The sequence below is a fragment of the Catharus ustulatus genome, chromosome Z (genome assembly GCF_009819885.2).
Source record: "Catharus ustulatus isolate bCatUst1 chromosome Z, bCatUst1.pri.v2, whole genome shotgun sequence".
Taxonomy (NCBI): domain Eukaryota; kingdom Metazoa; phylum Chordata; class Aves; order Passeriformes; family Turdidae; genus Catharus; species Catharus ustulatus.
Genome location: NC_046262.2, coordinates 1247798 through 1269311, shown reverse-complemented (window position 1 = coordinate 1269311; position 21514 = coordinate 1247798). Strand labels below are relative to the sequence as shown.

The 21514-nt window shown below is 40.7% G+C and overlaps 1 protein-coding gene across 4 annotated transcripts in view; it reads right to left on the bottom strand.

Annotated features, from left to right (window-relative positions):
- Positions 1-21514, bottom strand: part of DYM (dymeclin) — a 210249-nt gene that overhangs the window by 154661 nt on the left and 34074 nt on the right. For all 4 annotated transcript variants that reach the window (XM_033085598.1, XM_033085600.1, XM_033085599.1 and 1 more), the window contains 2 exons: positions 14608-14733; positions 12088-12230 (listed from right to left, as the gene is read on the bottom strand). In XM_033085598.1, the coding sequence (XP_032941489.1) occupies positions 12088-12230; positions 14608-14733 (269 nt within the window). The remainder of the gene's footprint in view (positions 1-12087; positions 12231-14607; positions 14734-21514) is intronic.

Below are 21514 nucleotides of genomic sequence, written 5' to 3'. Positions count from 1 at the left end.
GTATTCTAGAAAAAAATAAATGCCCCTCTGTTTCCAGGCATCACCATCATTATGAGTTTAGAGCATGATCAAGAAGTGTCCCTTCCTTCCTTGGAGCACTTTGTACCACTGCTAAAACAGGTTGAAAGTTTAGGGCCTCATCTCAAGATTTACTCTGAAGCTACTAGGATTCTGCACAAGTACACAATGTCTCTGTGCATAACCAGACCCCAGAACCACACACTGCAAAGCTTTAAATACACATCATTTTCACAAAGAGGAACATGAACACTTTTATACCACACCATCTGCCATCATCATCTACAAAATAACTCTTTACTCAGGAAGGAATTCCAGCCTGTGAAGGTGTTGAGGCCCTGGCACAGGGTGCCCAGAGCAGCTGTGGCTGCCCCTGGATCCCTGGCAGTGTCCAAGGCCGGGCTGGACAGGGCTTGGAGCAGCCTGGGACAGTGGGAGGTGTCCCTGCCCATGGCAGGGGGTAGCACTTTAAGGTCCTTTCCAACTCAAACTACTCTGTGATTCTGTGATTTTATGATTCATGGCAGTCCTGGGGGTTTGCTCTCTTTCCAAAGAATGGTACAGATTCTGATATGTTTACACAAAACCTTCAGAAGTATTCAGAGTAATGCAAGACCTGCTTATGCACTTAGAAACTAAGTGCATAAGCTGACTCTCACTCTTTAGACATGCAGCCTCTAGCAAAATTTGTTTAAGAGCTTTGCCAGTCCAAAAGAAAAGTTTGCAAGCCTGATAACTGCAATACAGGATCTTCCTTGAGAACACAGAGGAAAAGAACAACGAAGATGGTTCTCAACAAATTATTCACTTCTTTCTTATTCTATTGTTTAACCTCCCCACTTTTTTGAATCTCACTACACAAAGCAAATGCATTCAGGCAGGTCTTGCCTCTGAAGTCCTAGTTCATTTAAGACTTAATGCAGATCTGCTGAAATCTAGTTTGTTCTAAAGGCTTAAACAAATCTATAAATCCACCTTTCCCCAAAGGTTCAAGCCTAGCTGTATGACAGACATTCCAGAATAGGTTGGGTTGGAAGGGGCCTTGAAGACCAGCTCATGCCACCCTCCTGACATGCTTTGTGTGAATTAAGACCAATAGGAAAGTAAAAACTCTCAGTTCAGGCTGAGAGTACAGGCCTATGTATTTATCAGCTACAGAGTCTCATACCGCTGAACAAAAATCCAAACTATTAGCTGGAATGCTAAGAAATTCAGTCTTTTAACAATTACAAGGAATTATTCCAGAGTCAGACTCATTCTGAAATTTTTCATTTAGACAGAAAATATTATCCTGTTCCTGACCACAATTCTCTTATGAAACCTAGTTTTAAATTTATTACCTACCCAATTCAGCACAAGAGTGACAAGGTCTCAACTCTGTCATTATTAATATCCACAAAAGGAATACAAGGTTTGGATCCAAGCCAAAGAAAATCTGTCCATTGTACTGCAGCACTTCTACCACTAATAGTCTACCTCAAACCTCACAAAATGCTCAAAAATGAAGGGGGAAAGAGAGCAGTGCTTGGCACAAACACTGGAAGAAATACTATATAGAAATCTAGAAGGGCAAAATATGAAAGCTTTTGCTTAACATGCTAAGTAGAAGTATTGTGAGAGCCTATCAGACCAAGCTGCTCTCCACTCAGCATAAGCAGGCCCCTAAAGAAGGAAGTTTTTTATCGTTAACTCTCGGATATGTATTCCCATCAGGAATGGGTTTACATCACAACAGCCATTTACGTACAAGCAACAGCCTGCGTGACAACCAGCCAAGTCACACCTGGTTCAGAGATGTCAATCATCCTCCTACCTACAGCCACTCTACCTCCCCAGCTCCCCACCATCCCCATTTTCGGTCTGACAGGACAGAAACAAGATGGAAAGTAGCAGGAGACAATATGGGACACTCAGGCAATAAGGGATTTGCTCCTGTGCCTGCCCCTCCAGCCTCCCACCTATCTAGTCTTTCCCTTTGCTGTACTTCAGGTTACAATGCTTAGCCTTATTAAACTCCAATATTTGATGAAAGACAAAATGAATAAAGCTGCATTCCAGCTATGGTGCTGGTAGCAGTTCTTCCCTCTTGCTCCTGCCCTTCGCTCAGTCAGCCTGCACAAAAGCAGCATGTCACTTCAGTCTCAGCCACATCCCCCCACCTGTGACAATCACCTTCACCCACAAATCAACTGATAGAGCTTGGCAGCAGCACAGCTCTGGGCTTCATGTATATTCAAAATCCAAATAAAAATCTGATTACTTAGGAGCAAGCAAAAATTCCCACTTTCCTATAAGGATAGTAATTGAATTTCCATGTAATGCAGAAATTTATTTTTCAATAATGGAAATCCATTCTTTTCAACCAGGATGTCTATTCCTAGGTGCCACATTCTTTTCTTGTTAATAGTATTTTTCTTTCCCCAAAGTGAGTCACTCTGGAAAATGCCATTTGTTTAAAAGAGAAAAATTGACAAACAACCCCAACTGTCACAAAAATGAATGTTCATGCTCAGAGCTACAACTACCACATACCAATAACTTAAACCTCAATCACGAAAGTACCAAATTACTCAACAATAGTAACTGGCCTCAGGACAAGGAAATAAAACTTAAGTCTGCAACTGTGAAAATAGTTTCTACTAATACACTGCTAAGCACATGATCTGTTTGGCTTTGCTCTGCTTTGGCTGGGAAGTCTTTCGCAGAAAGACGGAAAAAGTTTTTGATGGCTTATTCAAAAGGAAAAATAGCCATTTATCAGGTTATGTAAAAATCTCATACTTGTGTTGGAAACTACAGTTTGGCAGAACACATTCAATTACCACTGGGTCTTCTAGAACATTAGGTAAAAAATAACGATGGTTTAATCGCATTAAGGGTTTGTCTTTGTTGGTTTAAGACAAAGATTTTAGTCAAAGGCCTCATTAAAGCTTAGATCATTCTGTGCAGAGCTTAGCTCCTCCGTGGGTCTACAAAAACAAGGAAGTACAACTATAATCCATAGAAATAAAAGAAAGAAGGAAAGACTTCCACTTTTATGCTTAAAAACAGAGGAACATTTTCCCTTCTTGAAAAAAAAATATATTAATTAGAAACTACAGCTGTCAAAATGAAATTATTTGTGAAATCAACCCTCAAAATCAAGCACTTCAGTCCATATAGGCAATACTGCAAGTTTGTGCTCTTAAGAGCATACTCAACAAGGCTCAAGGGAAAACATACTCTGAGCCACATCCAGATGGTGTGTGGCTCCAGCCAGGTTGTAATACCTCCCAATTACAAAATTAATTATAACCAAGATTTTCACAGTATTTTCTCTTATCACAGAATGGTTTGGGTTGGAAAACACCTTAAAGCTCCTCGTGTTTCAGCCCCCTGCCACAGGCACAGACACCTTGGCTGCTCCAAGCCCTGTCCAGTCTGGCCTTGAACACTTACAGGGGTGGGACTTCTCTTAACCTTCAAAATACTTTTTGTCTCACATTCTGCAAATTCAATGTATTCTTTGCATACCAGTCACAATAAAAAAATGCAAACAACCAAATTTAAAACAAGGTTGCTTAGGAAAATAAAAGCACAGTTTTATTATCTGAGTCAAGGAGCAAAGCTTCTGTACAGATCTGCAAGACTGCAATTTTGAATGTACACAGAAATGCCCACAAATACTTTCACTACAGATTAAAGAAAGTCAAGTGTTCATCTGACTCTGAGTTTTGGTGTTGTTCAAAGATTTGCTTTCACAACACACTTTTGCTTTCCTTCCTTTCCCTCAGAGATCCAGCAGAACCCCACAGTCATCTCCTAAAAGCACAGTATTCCTTTGCACCATGCAGACTCAAAAGCCAGAATGACAATTTCTACTTGCATTAATAACTTGTTTAGAGGTAGTTAATTGCCCATCTTCTTCTGGACAGGTGCTTTGCACTGGCAAGACAGGTACCACTTTCTGCAGGGAATATTCTTGCCTCATAAGTATTATTAGTAAATAAGAGGTCATGACAGGCTCCTTAGGTAAACTACTCTTTATATTTAGGCACTGTATTTGAGTAGACTGACATCACAAGTTAAGGCTTCTCCCCTGACAAAAATATTGAAAGGCAAATAAAACTGCTTCAGAACTTGAACTAATTTGACTGTGACACAGAACTTCCACATCTAAAATGTGCCACTCCCATCACAAATCCCTTCCATGCTCAACAGATGTCATATCATATGAAAAAACTTCTTCACCTTGTACATGTCAAAAAGTCTACCAGACTTCGAGAGTTATTTGGTGAATGGGTTAAAATACAGATTTTCCTTACAGATGCACTTAAAAAAAAAATCTATCATCATTTCTTTCAGGGAAGGAGCAGGAAGTTAAAGGAGAAAGGGAACAGGGAACTAAACAGAAAGCACACAGACACCCTCTTCTCTACCCTTTATTTATCTATAATGTATCAATAATAAAATAAATATAAAATCTTAAAGAAAAATGCAAAATAACATGACAACTTCACAGAACTGATACTCCAGTAGCCTACTGGAGAAAACAGAACACCCAGCAAATGGAGCTAGCTAATCAATATTTCCAGTCAGGCAGTGCACAGCATTGGCTTTCATTCCTTTAGTCTTTACACACACGACCAATCAATAAAACCACAAAATTTAACTATTAAAAGGAGTTTCACACACCAGGCAATGTAACTCCCCTGCTCTGCTGAACATGGACAATGGTTAAAATGAGTGATCTGATGTCTGAATACTCCACTGCAAAACATGGCACAGACATCTGGCAGGACAATGAAGGGGAAACAGTTAATGTGTTATTCAGTAACATGTAATTTATTAACAAATGCAGCTTCGGATGGATTTAATCCATGAGCAGACCTGAAAAACAGTTTTTAAGAAAGAACAATAGAAAGCTAAAGAATTTGTTGCACTTTATCAATGTTCCTCATCCCAGCTTGAAATGCAGCTCAGTGTATCCTATTCATTCACTTTCAATCTATACAGGGCACCTGTCAATTATCAGACATCAAGTTTTTCATAACATGGCATCAGTGCATCTAGAACAAAAAAGATCACCATTTTTCCTGACCTATCCAACCATTTTGATGAGAAATCATGCAGTTAAACACCACAGTCTAAGCACGTTTAGTGCAGATATTTTCAAAATTATGAAGAATAAATCCCTTATGGAGTTGTAATTTGTAGGTGTTGTTTTAATATCCCATATTAGTGCACAAAAACCCAGTCTTTTGAGTCATAAACACTACAAAATCTGCATCTGACATCTAGAAGGAGGATCATCAAAAAGTTTTTTAACTCACAGATTTTGGACTGTTTCTTAGGCAGCATGGATGGTCAAGCATATTCGTCATTTGAAACGTGCACAAAAATGAAATTAAAAAACACTGGTACTTTTCAAAGACTTTTCACATTCACTGCTAAAATAAAGATTAGATAATAAATGAATACTCTTGTTGGCACAGGATTGTGAGGTGAAGAGTTATGGATTTCTTACCATCCACTAGCTGAAATTTATAGGACTTTAAGAAAAGGTTTTGTTGCTCAGGTTGTTTTTTTTAACACAACTGGTTACTGACATTCTCTAATTATAAATATTGTCTATCTCAGTTTAAATTTACATAATTCTCTAGAGCTAAGAATAATTTGGAAAGCAAGAAATACCTCCTTTTCAGGTATTTAAAATTTCTTTTTTCTATCCCTAATCCTTGCAAAACAAACTTTTAAAACTTTGTTACAATACATCAGCTTACTTCTTGGTTTCTTTTAAAGAGCAATTTCCCCTAAAGAATTAAAGAAAAATCATTTTTGAGCCAATAGGTTTTCTCTTCTCTTTTATAATGGGTTATTTGAAGCTGCTCAGGTTTTGGAATATCAGGATAAATGTCAGGGAGATAAATCACCAACACACCTCGTGAAACTTGCTGCTGCACTCTCAGTAAACAAGCTGAAGCATATGGTTACAATTAGGGTTTGTATGACCACAGAAATCAGAAGCTCTAGTCATGAACCACAGCCTCACTGTGCTGTGCAGCGATGGTCCCTGCTCCAAACAGCTGACAGGCTACAGAGAGCTACAGCACAGCTCCCAGCACAACACAAGCCTGGGCAGTGTCAGCAAGACATCCCAGAAAAGAGGCTTTACAGACCTTAAAAACAGATAAGCCTCCACAATCTTAAGTATGAAAAATTTTGTCACTCACAGGGGTGGAGTGGTGGCAATCAAGGGTCTCCAGGAGCACAAGGCTCTCCAAAAAAGAAGAAAAATGTGCAGTTTCACAGAATCTCAGAATGGGTAAGGGTGGAAGGGACTACAGTGGATCATCTGGTCCCAGCTCCCTCCTGCAGCAGGGTCATCCCAGAGCAATGCCACAGGATTGTGTCCAGATGGGTCTGGAACATTCCCACTGAGGGAGACTCCACAGTCTCTCTGGTCTATTTCAGTGTTCAGTCACTGCACAGGGAAGTGAATCTTCCTTGGCATCACGTCCTCTGGTGCCATTGCTGAGTCTCACAGAGCAGAGCCTGATCCATGCTCTGATACCTCCCTGCAGATACTGATGAGTCTCTTCAAAATCAATGGAAGATTTCTAAGAATTATCAAGCCCAGGAAATGACAGCATAAATGGTTCTTCTGGGAAAGAATGCTTTGCTGTCACTACCATCAGTGTATGTGCAAAGAGCAGAGCTCACAGAGCAAAGCCCTTGCTACTTGTGCAGCTAGCTCTCATTAATAGTGGTTTACTATCAAAATAATGTTGGTGAAGCTAACAGGAACTTCATGGAATCTCAGGATGGTTTGAGTTGAAATGGGACCTTAAAAGCCATCTCATTCCAAACCCCCTGCCATGTGCAGGGACACCTTCCACTGTCCCAGGCTGCTCCAATCCCATCCAGCCTGGCCTTGGACACTCCAGGGATGCAGGGGCAGCCCCAGCTGCTCTGGGCACCCTGTGCCAGGGCCTGCCCACCCTCCCAGCCAGCAATTCCTTCCCAATATCCCATCCAGCCCTGCCCTCTGGCACTGGAAGCCATTGCCTGTGTCCTGTCCCTGCATGCCTTGTCCCCAGTCCCTGTGCAGCTCTCCTGGAGCCCCTTCAGGCCCTGCCAGGGGCTCTGAGCTCTCCCTGGAGCCTTCTCTTCTCCAGGGGAACACCCTCAGCTGCAGAGCGAGAGGCTCCAGCCTTTGGAGCATCATTATTTCTAATTATTTCCAAAGTAGAACACTTGCTCTAGTTGTCATTCCAAGTCACAAGAGCTTGGTGAAGCTGGAGCCAAATGGCACCAGAAATGCTATTGCTGTATAATCATTCTATACTCTCACATCATTCAAATACACAAAGATAAATTAGATTTCAAGAAACAGAACATACATGACACAGTGGTTGTCAAAGGAAGTGTCTAAGAACTTCATAGCGTATCCATCTCTGGCCTGCAGAGATTCCTATCAGACACAGTGCATTTCTGTACTAACATGATTAAGGTAGAAGGTGAGTTTTTGTCATAAAAACATGAAAAGCCATAAAGGCGACACTGAGGCACTGCTTGGGTTGCAGCAAGTCAATTTCAAACCAGCTTCTGTGGTCCTTGTAGCACCCAAGCACAGATTTTGGGCAGGATGAAGCCACTCTGGTAGCAGTTTGCTGTGCAGCTCTTGCAGACTGCCCCTGCCACAGCTACACAACCAGGAACACTCAGCTATTTGTTCTCAAAGTACCTGTGCTTGAAGTGCAGTCACACACTTTGCTCTGTGTCAGGCACATCGTCAGCGGAACTAAGTGAAAGATTAAAGATCTAGAAACTACCTCAATCTTGCTATTCAGGCAGGGGAAAATATCACAGATACAGCGTCAAGAGGATGACACTTACAGACTGTAAGGAACACGAACAGACAGAACTGGTACAGAAAGCTCAAATGTACATTTCCATTGTGGTGGGCACGAACAGGTAGTTAAGCGTTGACTAAGCACCAGAGATAGACACCAGATGTGTGACACATCACAAAAGGGATCTGGAAGGTAGAAGCACAGTGAGGAAGGGTGAAGCATTTGTTAGCAGAAGTAAAGGCTGATGAAATCATAGGAAATAACAGACACATTGTTGGTACCTTTTTGTGCTTCTCTACTTTGATATATGCTAATGTAGGTATTACAAATCAGGCTCCATAAAATTGAAGAGGAAAAAGATATTAACATAAAATACTAAGTATTATTATATCGTTTTCTTGTGAATTTAAGAATTGCCATGCATATGCTTCTATTAACCAGAAAGTAGCACCAAAAAAAAAAAAAAAAAGAAAAAGCTATAGTGTATATAAACCACAGATGTACAAAAGAGCATTAGGATACCTTCAGGTATCCTGATGCTGAACAGTACAATGCAGAGTGAAGCACACACTTGCCGATACAAAGTCATTAATGGCCAGGAATTTTTCTCTAGCTCCAACCAAAGAATACAGACAGAAAACAAGCTGTCACTGACCACTACACACCGAATTCTGCAATTCCTATTAATGCTACAAGAGTATATTTGTGTGGCAGATTAGTTATGATGATGACTTACGGTGATTAATGAAGCTGAATCCGGTTACTGACTCTGCTTTAGTGCCTCACAGATACTGCATTGTACCCCTCACATCTATAAACACCCTAACAGCACAAACCAAGTCAATTAGATCCCACTGTTGCACTAACACCGAACTTCTGCCAGATGCATTAGTGTCTGGAGTTATTTTTAATAGCAAAGTATAAACTGGATGAACTATTTCAAAGGAAACCATTTAAACTGACTTATTTTTCAACAGTCTTGGGTAGCACTATCATTTCCCTGTCTTAGCACATCATCTGCCTGGCAGCTCTTCACTCTAACAAGTATTTTATTTTGCAAGCAATAAAATGACTAATTAAAAAAAAATTGCTTGTCCACAAAAAGTTGTCTCAACTTAGTTGACTGTAGACTATGAATTGGCAAATGTTAATAAATCTCAACAAAAAAGAAAAAGGAACATAAAGCCAACAAAAAAACTTGGGTTTGAGGGTAAGTTGGTTCAATGTGCTTTGTGAACCAAGAATAATTAATTTCTGGTTTCCAATAAATGAGTTTCTAATATCTGAACTCTACTGCCATGCATATTAATGTCATTTATGCTTCACAACACTGCCCCAGATCTAGCAGCACTTTACAATTACTTTGCACACCTACTGAAAGACCACAAAGACAAAGCAAAGTTGACTCAGTAGAGAAAAATCTCCTTTCCGAAGTCACAAAAATAAATACCATTATTTTTCCCCTCCTTCAAAAACCACCATTGTTTCTTTAATTATTGGAGCATAACAGAATTGGCAGAACAATCCAATCCAGGTATTTTATATCCAGTATAGAAAAAGGTCCTTGCACAGAGGTAACTTGGATCCAGTCAGAGGCCAAACCCAGAAGTAATTGGTGTGAGGATGTTGGTTGTGTGGTTTCAGAGTTGAGGAAGCTCATGAGAGGAAGAAAAACAGGCTACGAAGGATGAGATGCAGGAGAAGGTTAACTGTGGGAAAGGGTAAAATTCTGCACATATTGTGTATAATTATCACTCCTGCTGAATCACAAGGAAGGAAAAGGAGGGTGGATCTAAAATACGGTGCTTGTAAGAGTTTGTTGATCTCCTGCTGCAGTGCAAGTAACTACAAAATAGGAATAACATTATATATTATCATGACTGTGATATCAAGTCAAATAATTAACAAGTACCACAATTATTTTAGAATTCAAAATTTCGTATTAAAAGTATTTTTTAAAATCAGGCTCCTATCTTCATTCATCCTAAGTAGATTATATTTGGACTACTTCAGTAAACTTACTTTAAGCATTATGTGGCATTTAAAAGGCACTGAGCAACACAGAAGTGAGTTTTCAATTCTCTCATTCTTCTTTCAATCTCTATCATGTAAAGATTACAAAACACACAAAAGTAATATAATACATACATAACATCAAAGTTTTCCACAGCTGTTCATTGCTCAAAATTTGCTTTTGTTTCCTAACAGACAATCATGTTGCTGCATCTTCATTTGTGCTGCACTCTACCCATGTACCTGAGGCTACATGAATGCAAGGACTGATTTGATAAGAGTTAATTCAGAGATAAGACAGGCAAATATGCCATTTACTCTACAATCCTACCGTGTCCACATTTTGCCCATAGTCCAACATCATATATAGGCAAATAATTTAAAAAAAAATCTCAACCAGCTGTCTGGGCATGGATAGAAAAAACATTTTTTGTTTTTTAACAGGATGTGGTACTTCTTTTTTCCCTTTTCCCAGGCAGGAAATTAGAAAGCTCTTTAAAAAGGCTCCTCTTCTTAAAGCTTTAAATGAAGACACTTAATTTGCCAGGCTAAGAGATGGCACTTCAGGTACTCATGAAAGAAGCAAGAAAACAAGCGTAGGCGTATGCCAAGGTAGTTGCTAAGGGAATGGTTCAAGAGGAGTGAAGGAGGTGGGAGTGTAGGAAGAGACAAGAACAGATGTAGGCTGAAATCTTAAGAGTTTGCACTAAGAAATGGAAACTTAATATACAACGAGTAAAAAGTCATGGGGGTTATCATGTGAGAAGTGCTACAGAGGGAGGCTGGAGTGGTGGCAATACGGACGGATTTAAAAATCAGTCAAGTAACAAGAGAAGGGGAAGAAGTGTTTTGCCTGTGGCAGCACTGAGACAGAAAGACACTAGAGAGATCAGAACTAATAATAACATAAATAACAGCAATTACTCAGGTAATAACACGTACCAAAACATGAAGTAAAAACTGCAAAACTACAAACCAGATACCTAAAACTGCTTTAGAAAAACATGTTTAGAGCAATTTCCCCTTGCAATCGCAATAAAGGAAAAGAATATACCTGATGGGACTCTCGAATAAAACACTGTAAGGAACAATTTAATTAATCTGGCGTGCGTGTAAGTGAATTGCAAACCAAGGCACTACTTGGTGCTGGGTTTGCGTTAGGGACAGCCGCCAGGCGCGGCCCTGGAGGGTGTAGCCCAGACGCAGAAGGAGCAGCAGAAAAGCAGCCGTGCACTTTTACTGCCGCCGTGAGGACAGACGCGGGCACTGCCTCCGACTGCAAATTCTGGCAGACCCCTTGCGGCCTGAACTTTAATATTCCCTCAGGAGGCTGCCAGTGAATTGATTTCACAAAAGAGCTAAATAAATAGTATCGGTTTTAACAGCAACTGACTTGTGAAGTGTTCTCTAGTTTATCGGGGAGAAAGAAAATAATATCTACCTTTGCTGTTAGCACTGTATTATGTTTTATCCTCATATGGTGGTAAAGAAAAAACCTCTAGGACAGATTTTTAAATACCAGTAAAACACATCTGGTGTGGGGAAGGGAGCAGCCGCTAACCAAAACAGAGTATATACTGTAACAAAAATGAGAAATCTTTTTCTGAACAACAAATGGCATCAAGTCTTTGCTATTCTTCAGGCAGTATTTCTCTACAGCAAACAGTCTGGGAAAGGTCAGAATCTAGTCATACTTATCAGGAAAAAACATTAGTCAACTTACTGGGAAAGGCACAGTATGTTACAAAAATTCCTATCTAGGTTGCTCCCCTACATCAAAGAACCCTCCTGGGAGGGACCCCTTGGGACCACCTAGCCCAATCTTTTGTTCAAGGAGAGCCACAGAGCAGGTCATCACATCCACTGAGTAATCGTAAAGAATAAAATGTGCACATAAAACTATTTCTTGCAACTTTTACAGTAACTTAAGTATGTGATTTATCAAATAGGGCACTAGTTGGATGGTTGAGGGTTTTTTAATGCGTTAGTTAAAAAAAAAACAGGGGCTAGGTGATACTTTTACCATCTGCTGTCCTGCAGGTATAATTGCTTCAGATTCTAACACATCTCAAGATGGGCCATGCAGGCCTGTGGACAGCTTTTCTACACTGGTAACACTTGCTGAAAAATAAATGGGCTACAGGTGTGTCTGCAAGAGAGGGCACACAGAAGGCGATACTTCATATGGTCTTAAGTACAATTTATAGAAAATCAGACTCACTTGCCACCCCAGATGCAATTCCATAAAGCAGTCCTCCTCCATCTGTTTGCTGCTGAAAGACGTGGGCGCCTGGAGGAGGGCTTCTCTCTTGTCTAATGAAATTATACAGCAAAGTTTTCACAAGTCTGCTGGTGTATGGGAGACTGGAAAGAAAAAAACAAACAAACAAAACAAAAAACTTTAGTTGACTCACAATTTACAAAAATTGGCACAACAAAGTCTAGGTAAGGTGCAAAGGCTGTTTGTAAGGTGTTTGGCATTAAAGATGGTCAGTAAATGTCCCAGTGCTGACCAGACTGGAAAGGGAAAGAACAGCAAGGTCTTGCCCATGCAAAGCTCCCTGGATTTCAGCAGGGATCTGCAGGAGCATCTTCCCCAGCAGGATCATGAAAACTGCCTTTTGGTTTTTGTTTTTAAATACTACTTTTAAATAAACCATTTAGTTTGTAGAATCATTGTATTCACTTACCTCAAGACACAACTGGAAAAATATTTATGCAATGGAAAGAAACGCTGTATTTTTTCAGTTTTTACTCCATGCTCTGGTAACACAGAACAGGCACCAACAGCATCTCTCCACAGCCACAGTATTTTTGTGTGTGTGTGCAGCTCAGAACCAATCTTAAACACCTTTTCACACCTCAAGGATTCCATAATTCTATGAATTTGCGAAGACCAATGAAACAACCAACCTCACTCACATCAGTGAATCAGAAAAACGTTTGTAGAATTTGAGTTTAACTAAGAGGTTACAGTATTTCCAAAATGGAGTAGCATTTCCACAGAAGCAAACAGCTGCTCCCATTCCCATATGATTTAGAGCTGACAAGACAGGAGCTCTGTTAGGATGGACACTCTAAATATCTGTAGAAGCCCAGAAGGTGAGGGGCTAATGCGTGTGTCCCAAACACTGATAGCTGCATGGTGTGGAGCCAACCAAGGATTTCTGGGAATAACAAACACACAAGAGAGAGACCAGGATGCAGATGGAGAAGGGCCCATATGGAGGCAGGGCAGCATTTTCTGGGACAAACCTCCTGGTCATGGCTCCTGCAGAAAAGCACAGCCCAGCTCAGCGCAGGCGCTGGGACGGAGCTGAGAAGGGCTGGGGGGTGTAGGGGGGAACGAGCCCATCCAAAATCCCAAAGCCCCCAACCCATTCCCAGAAAGGTCTGAGAGAACCGACTGAGAATGAGAATGATTTGCACAAAAAGGGAGAAACTTCTCTGCAGGGAGGGGAAGACTTAAAAGATGGCCCACAAAGCCCATGGCCCCAGGACATCCCACCAGCTGGATCCACATGGAGCCAGCACTGGTGATCTCTCTTTTTTCCTTCCACTCTCCCCTTCTCTGATCCAATTCTCTCTCTCCCTCTCTCTCTCTGTGTCCCTCTTTCTTCCTTTACAGCCTCCCCCACCTTGAGCCAAACTCCACTATGCTTACACTGGGACATCAGAGACAAACACACCATTTTCTATGCCACGTGTGTAATTTACGAATAAAACTTTGCAGATCCTCTGACTATTTTGTCATTCATTTTGATCGTGAACATGTTAAAATCCTGGGTGTTTCCCTCTCCTTGGGGGTGGGGTTCACACACCAGTACACCTCCAACTGTTCACACTGCTCTTGATTCCCAGCCACCAAATTCCCATGTCTGCCTCCAGAGGCCAGGCACCAGCTACTCCCAAATCACACCCCTTAGATCACATACTAACTCTTCCCCCAAGCATTCTCCATTTTCCCCCTCAATTCCTTCAGCCCAAGACTCAAGTACCAGGACACCCCACACATGCTGAGGCTCTGGCTCTATCCTGCTGCTGTTTCAGGCTGAAGTCTGCCCTGTGCTCCAAGCTGAGTCTCCCTCCTTTCCCTGCATGTCAGAGCAGTATCTGTCTGAAACACCTAGCAGAAACTTCAGGAAACCAGAGAATAAATACATTTATGAAAAACCTGCCCACACGGACCTTGAAGCTGAAAGAGGATGAATGGGAGCCTGACTAAAATGCATGTAAGCCACCGTGAAAGGACTCGAGCACCACCAACCACCAACTTGCCAGAACAAGTATTACTCACAAAACCAATTTTACCCCCGGCTAAGTGCTCTCTTCAGCTCAGCACAGCATGTGTCTTCATCTTTCCAAGGACTGCAGCCTATCTGGATGACAAGAAAGCTCTAGCATTTCTGAGGGACCTGAGTTCTCTAGGCTGCAGTGCTACAAGACTCATTGCTGAATCAAAAAACCATCCTAAAAAGCAAATGCTGTTTTAAGTTAATGAAACTAGCCTCAAAATATAAAAATTACTTCCAAACTAGTTTTACTGAAGTCTGGGCTGTGAGATTTCCACCCAAATCCCTCCAAGAGCCTTTACAGATGCCTGTTTTTCTGTTCTCTTTTCTTTTGAGTAGAACAAATTTTCTATCAAGATTACATTTTGCTGCCCTCTGTTTTCAGGTACTAAAGAAGCAAGCAGCAGCGTTTGCTTTGCCCTTAGGCAGCACCCCAGAGCAGGACGTACCATCGACCATGCATCAGGTATCTGTGGATGATGCTCTCTCGAAGAATCTCTTTGTGGAATAATTGGCAGGAGAGGAACACAATCAGAGTTGTCACGGCTTCCAAAGAAATGCTGTATGTAATATCTCTGCAGAATAAAGGGAAAAGCACAGAGATTAATCTATTGGGTTGTTTACAACCTCATTTCCAAGAACACTTGTTAGCTTCACCTGATGTTATACACTGTGTAGCACAGAGAGTTTCAACTGAGAACACGTAAACAACAAATTCAAGAAACACAGAATCATTTCATACCAAAAATGGGTTGTTTTTCTTAGAAATAAGCACTGTTTTCATATGCCAAAGGACAAAACAATGTAAAGAGGTACTGCTCACAGCACTCAAGTTGCAATTGATAGACTATACTTCTTCCTAAAAATAACAAGTATCTCTCAGAAGTGTGTCCTTTGTACTGTTAAACAAAATTGTCACAAAACCATCATGCTAAGTGAGGGAATGAATGTCCAGCTAGCCAAACACAGCTCCATCTGCCAAGAAAATTGGATTCCTGTGAGAGGAATGTAATATACAAGTGCCAGCTCAAGTGTACAAAACACTCAGGGTATCAGGATACCACCTACATTGTTCAGTTTTAAATGGTATTTTTGAGGTAACAGGGAACTAGAAAGTTTCAAGGTATTACAGATAATCACAAAGAATGAGCTGCAATGCTTAAATAGACACCAGACAGTTCAGCAAAGTTCATTTAGCTCAGGTTGATTAGGAAAGGCTGTGCAGCAGAACAGATGACAAGCACACTATTAAAAATATCTTATGCTTTCTGTTCTCACCTCTGCCTATAATGACTTTGTTAAAAATTTTGTTTTTAAAAGGGAGAAAAAATGGCATTTGCCTCCTTAATCAGTAAGAAATTGCAGACTGCAAGAAACCTTTTAAAACACAATGAACTAACTTGGACATGAACCAGTACCATTCTTACTTTCAACCAAAGACCATTTTTATGTCTTCCAAAAAGAGATATTTCATTTGGTGCATTAGCACCATGCTGCAGCTCATCAGAAATATTGTTATTGATACCACAAGTCTTTTAATGCTTTTCCCACTGTCACTAATTCCACAGTATGCCTCATAATCCAGTACTGCTAAGTTACAATGGTTTCCCTGCACCACCTTCCAAAGTTTTCTGACCTGGGAGCTACTGGAAACTCAAAATCTGTTTATTATTGTCAAATGTAAATATTTAATAGTACCTCTATTTAAGATTTTTTAAAAATCAAAACATCAAAAAACAAATCAGCATCAATGTTGTTTAATCAGTGGTGCTAAATTTTTGTTACAATGTCACCTTACAGAAGTTTATTCTCGACAGTTAAAACAGGTATAAGCATAAAACTAAGTGCTCTTTCAAACAATGTTGGTTTGAAAACTACACGTACTCTCCCAAAGCAAAACAAATTAACCTCAGAAAAGACTAGATTTTCACTAATCTCAGGATCAGAGCTGGTATGGTCCTCACTGAAACACACAGGATTTCATTTAGAAGACATCAGTCTAATTTTAACACAATCAAATAGCTTAATATTCTCAAGCATGCTGCCAGATATGCTGTAAACAACATGCATTACTGTGAAAAGAAGAATTTCATGCACCACAATGCACAGACAGCTTAAGTTAAGCTCTTCTGCAGCAGCTCCAGGTTGGAGTTTCTGCAGTGCAGTTACTTACTCAAAGCAATAGCAAACTGGAATCACAATTTCCTGGATCAAAATCCACAGAACTGCACCACCTCTCACACAAAAATGTTTTTAAAAGTGAAGGTTGTGCAAACTCACTGTTTTTTATTTTCTCTCGCCTCACTTGAGTATTTGAACCCCAAACATTTGAAGTGACGGATTGGGAAAGCACATGCTGCCTAAGTAACATTTTCCTGAAAATCATGATGTCCTTTTGAATTACTTTTACTCTCTGAAAGTTACCTGACTTTTTGCCCACTCTGGAGGAAGTTCGCCAGTGTAAATGCTGATAATTAGACCAGGCCAGAGGTTACACTCTGATCTGGTTCCACTGCAAATTCATCTCAGCCAGAAGCAAGCCTGCACTAGGAACAGTGCCTGCTCCCTCCCCAAACCAGGGGTGCTGTGCAATCCGCCACCCACATGCACCCCAAGCAAAGCAAAGAGGACTTACATACAAACATATCAATTAGCAAAGGTTCAGCCACCAGTAAAAAAAAAAAAAAAAAAGAAATGTTTTTCTATCAAAATAAAAGCAACAATTTGAAAAATATTTTTTTTTATATCATAAGAAAAACATTCAGAAACTTATCATCATGGCAGAGGTTGAGAATACAAGAAAAATGTCTCCTACCCCAAGGTGATAAATGAAAAGGGTAATAACTTCATGACATATTACAAATTTTGGGGCCAAGTATACTTTTTCTCTATTTCAATCATTCATTCATTTACTTTTATTATAACCCACTCAAGTGAAATAGCAAATTTGAGGAAACATTACAAAATAATTTTCTGTTTTGATAAAAATCAACACGAAGAATAAACTAAGAGATTACTGCCCTGTATTAAGTACATTTTGTGAGAAAAAAAGTTTGCTTTCAATATCCCTTATATAACTCTGATAGAAAAAAACAAACAGAAAGTTAAATTCAAGCAGTCCCATCTAGTGAGTTATTCTCATTTTCTCCACGTTCAACACCCAGACAGGGCAAGTTTAACTGTAGAAACACTCCACTCAAACCTGTAGAAGCTGTTCAAATTAAATCTGTTTTGCCATAAACACAAGCAGGGTCCTAATATGCGGGGAAACCCCTCAGGTCCATTTGCCCTGAATTTACCAGTACAAGGATAAGGCTTCAGTGTAAAATTATTTTCTCCATCGAGGGTCAAATGTACAGTTTTCTGAAACTCAGGCACTTCTGAAGGATCACAAGAACTACCAGAAACCTCTTTCAACTTCAAAGAACATATTGTTTATTTATATTGAGAGACTATATAATAGGGGAGCTTGGTTTTGATTTTTTTTTATTTTATTCAAAGCTATCAGTCATATAGAATGACTTTACATGGAATTTATGCTGATCTCAAACTTCCCCTGAAAACTGTTTGCTTGCAGATAAGGAGGAAACTAGAAATAATGAACTCATGTATCAATTACATGTCAAAATTATTTAGTTACTTATTTCAGAAAGCCAGAATAACTGCATGTTGTTTTGAGCTTCTGTGCCACTTCTTTTTCCTTCTCAAGTGTCTTACAAAACACTTAAAAAATCCACAAATAGAGCTCATGTTCTGTGTAAATGCACCTCACAAAGCAATGTACCAAAACATGCAGAGGTCTTTTCTTTCCCTTCTTTTGCATTTTCTCTTTTGGGGATTCATCAGTTATTCTCAATTCTTTTATCTTATACTCTCTCCCTCCTTTACTACAGGTCTGTCTGTCAAAACATTCATCTTTCCTTATCCCAGGCAGCTTTCTGGCAACAAACCCTATACATAAACATGTACTCTCTGAAGAAAAGACACATTATACCATATCTATCTGAGATTATGTTAAATTATGGATTCTTCATAGAATGAGGAGCTCCAAAAAGGAAGATTCCCCAATACCAGCATTACAAATGTGCATGTATTTAACATGTTTGGTGACTATATTTCAATGAAAACCTGATACATCAATGCAATCCTCCCAAAAGCAAATGATGTCAGATCATTTCAATAAACACTTTTAAATTCAACAACAAACAAGTTGTATTATCTATAGTAATCGTTAGATAACAATTTATTAAATCAAAAGACAAGAATTAGAATCACAGAATGGTTTGGGTTGGGAGGCTCTTGAAGTTCATCCTCTGCCACGGACAAGGACACCTTCCACTATCCAAGGGTGCTCCAAGCCCTGTCCAACCTGGCCTTGGACACTGCCAGGGATGGAGAGTCCACAAGCTCCAGGAAATAAATTCTACTGCATCAGAACACATTCCATCTTAATCTGCTTTGTCAGGTAGGCAACAGAGATCCTGGGCTCCTCTGGGACCTCTGCAGCCCTTGCAGTGCTGAAGCAGCACTGCATTTAGACATACAGCAGCACTGCTTCAGAATAAATTGGTGCAGTACCTAATTCTTCCAGGATAGGGACTGGAGAGAATATCACTTCTCTTCTGGTCAACCACAAAGCACATTCGTTTTAGTTTATTTATTTTATTTATTAACTTTGGAGGCAAACTCGTAAATTAGAATCATTGAATCCTAGACTGGTTTGTATCAGAAGGGACCTTAAAGCTCATCCAGCTCCACCCCCTGACACCAACAGGAACACCTTTCACTATCCCAGGTCACTCCAAGCCCCGTCCAACCCAAATATTGCTTCCAAATGATGCAATCACTTCACACAGAACAAGAACTGCAGTCCTGTTAAAACCACAGCTCCCCAGTATCCTGGCATCTGCTTTATCCATTCAAAACCATGTGGATGACCTCCTATCAGCATCACCTACCAAGAACTTCAACAATCTACCTATGTGTCACCATCCTGCTGCTGCTGGCTTGTCTCCAAGGCCAAGCACTGCTCACAAGTGTTTTCTGTACTCTCAATCATTCAGCTTTGTTCCCCACCAGTGAGAGAGAGGTCTGTGACAGAGGAACCAAGGTGAAGCACAGAGGCACCATAGAGGAAAAACTCAGCTACGAACTCCAATTAACACTCTGAAGGCACATGCTGTTGTAAACACTTTAATTACTCAGTGAAATGCAGCTATTTCTACATCAGCACGCAGAGCACTGAGAGCTCATAAATGATTTCACACCTAGAGAGCAAACAGCCTGAACAGTCAGAAACCAAATTCCGAATTTCAACTCCCACCCCCAGTCCGAGCCCCCTCCCTGTTCAAATATTTTCCTGAACTTTCACCCAGCCGGAGCTGTCTACTCCGAGTATTAAAAGGTTAAAAGGTAACCCATTTTCTAATTTAGGAGAGTTGCCAAAAGGGCTGATTCATACAAAAAGTCTCAAATCATACAGGAACCAGGTTTCATTTCCCTGCTTCCTGAGGGCCCACCAGAAAGGTGAAAGAGGAGTCACCACAGAGAATAGGATCAGTTTTGAAAACTGAAAAGCAAGTACAATATCTGGCTATCAGTCTCGGGATGCAAGTACAAAAACTGAAAGAGAACATAATCTTTCCTCTCGGAAACACTCCTAATTTTACACTCACTGATGGCACATATGCACTGTGGCAGCTGATAATGCTCTACACTCATTACAGCTGACTCCAAACATTTGGGAGATGTCCCAAGGGGGCACTCAGCAAACACTGACTGGAAGTAGAAAGCATCTCTGACATTTTCTACTGCATCTCCCCTCAGTGGGTATTCTCAACTGGGAGAAGCATAGGGTGAGAAAACAAGAAATCCCGGAATGATTTGTGTTGGAAGGACCTCAAAAATCATCCAGTCCCACTCCCTGCCATGGCAGGGACACCTTCCACTGTCCCAGGCTGCTCCAAGCCCTGTCCAGCCTGGCCTTGGACACTCCAGGGATCCAGGGGCAGCCACAGCTGCTCTGGGCACCCTGTGCCAGGGCCTGCCCACCCTCCCAGGCAGCAATTCCTTCCCAATATCCCATCCAGCCCTGCCCTCTGGCACTGGAAGCCATTGCCTGTGTCCTGTCCCTGCATGCCTTGTCCCCAGTCCCTGTGCAGCTCTCCTGGAGCCCCTTCAGGCCCTGCCAGGGGCTCTGAGCTCTCCCTGGAGCCTTCTCTTGTGCAGGGGAGCAGCCCCAGCTGTGCCAGCCTGGCTCCAGAGCAGAGGGGCTCCAGCCCTGGGATCATCAATAACATGGAAATACTCTAAAGGTAGTACCTAAAGGATTAACATGACAGCTGGACTCAGGAGCCTTTTTTCACAGACCTGTTCCTAAACCATCTGAGACTGTGTGACTGTGTATATTTTCACCTCACTGATATTTGTTTCTTCCCTCTACAGATTAAAAATACTAGAAGAAATTCTGGACTTTTAAATGCTGCACAGAGAAGCTATATCATTCTCTATTCAATTTACATATCGCCAAGTCTTGTTACCAAGATCCACTAAAACTAATTAAAAGACATTACTTTTCAAACACAAGAGAGCAGCCTAAATTCTCATAAAAATTGGCAGGTGCAGCTTTCAACCCCCAGGAAAGAGAAGATGACTCATGTGATCTACATTAGACAATCAGAGATTTCTACACCGAGCCAGACCACAGGAACCACATTCTGCATTTCAGTGAAGCAGCCTAAGTGAAAGGCAGACCTGCTCCACAGTCTCTCCATGTGTGCAGTTGAGAGCCAAATACCTGCAACCAGAGGTTTTTTAATACCCATCATCTTCTGTGAAAACATGGCTGAAAACCACATCAGAAAGCAGATTATTAGGAGTATGATACACAGCACAATGTATGAAAAACTGTACACACCTCTGATACTGTGCTTTGAGGTGAGGAAGTTTGTTCCAAATTAAAGCACATCTATTGAACAGATAGGCCATAGAGAAATACTGATCTAAGTCTAAAACAAAAACTGAACTAGAACAAAGTAAGAATATGTGATACAGACAAAGGTTCTCCCACTCAGGATCTTTAGAAACTTAAAACAATGCACATCTACCATTAGAAATAAGGATCTGAGAGATTAAGAAAATACTCAAAATACATAAATATGTTTTATTTGCTGCACCACTCCAAGGTGCAGCAGCAAATGAAACTCCCTCTATATGAATCAGCTTCCTCCTAAACAGAGCACAATAGCCTTAAATTTTGAGGCTCTTCAAAGAGAAGCAACACAAATCTCTCTCAGTTTGGATGTTTTCAATACCTTCAACCTCAGTTTCAACAGATGGAAACTTGCCTTTGATGAT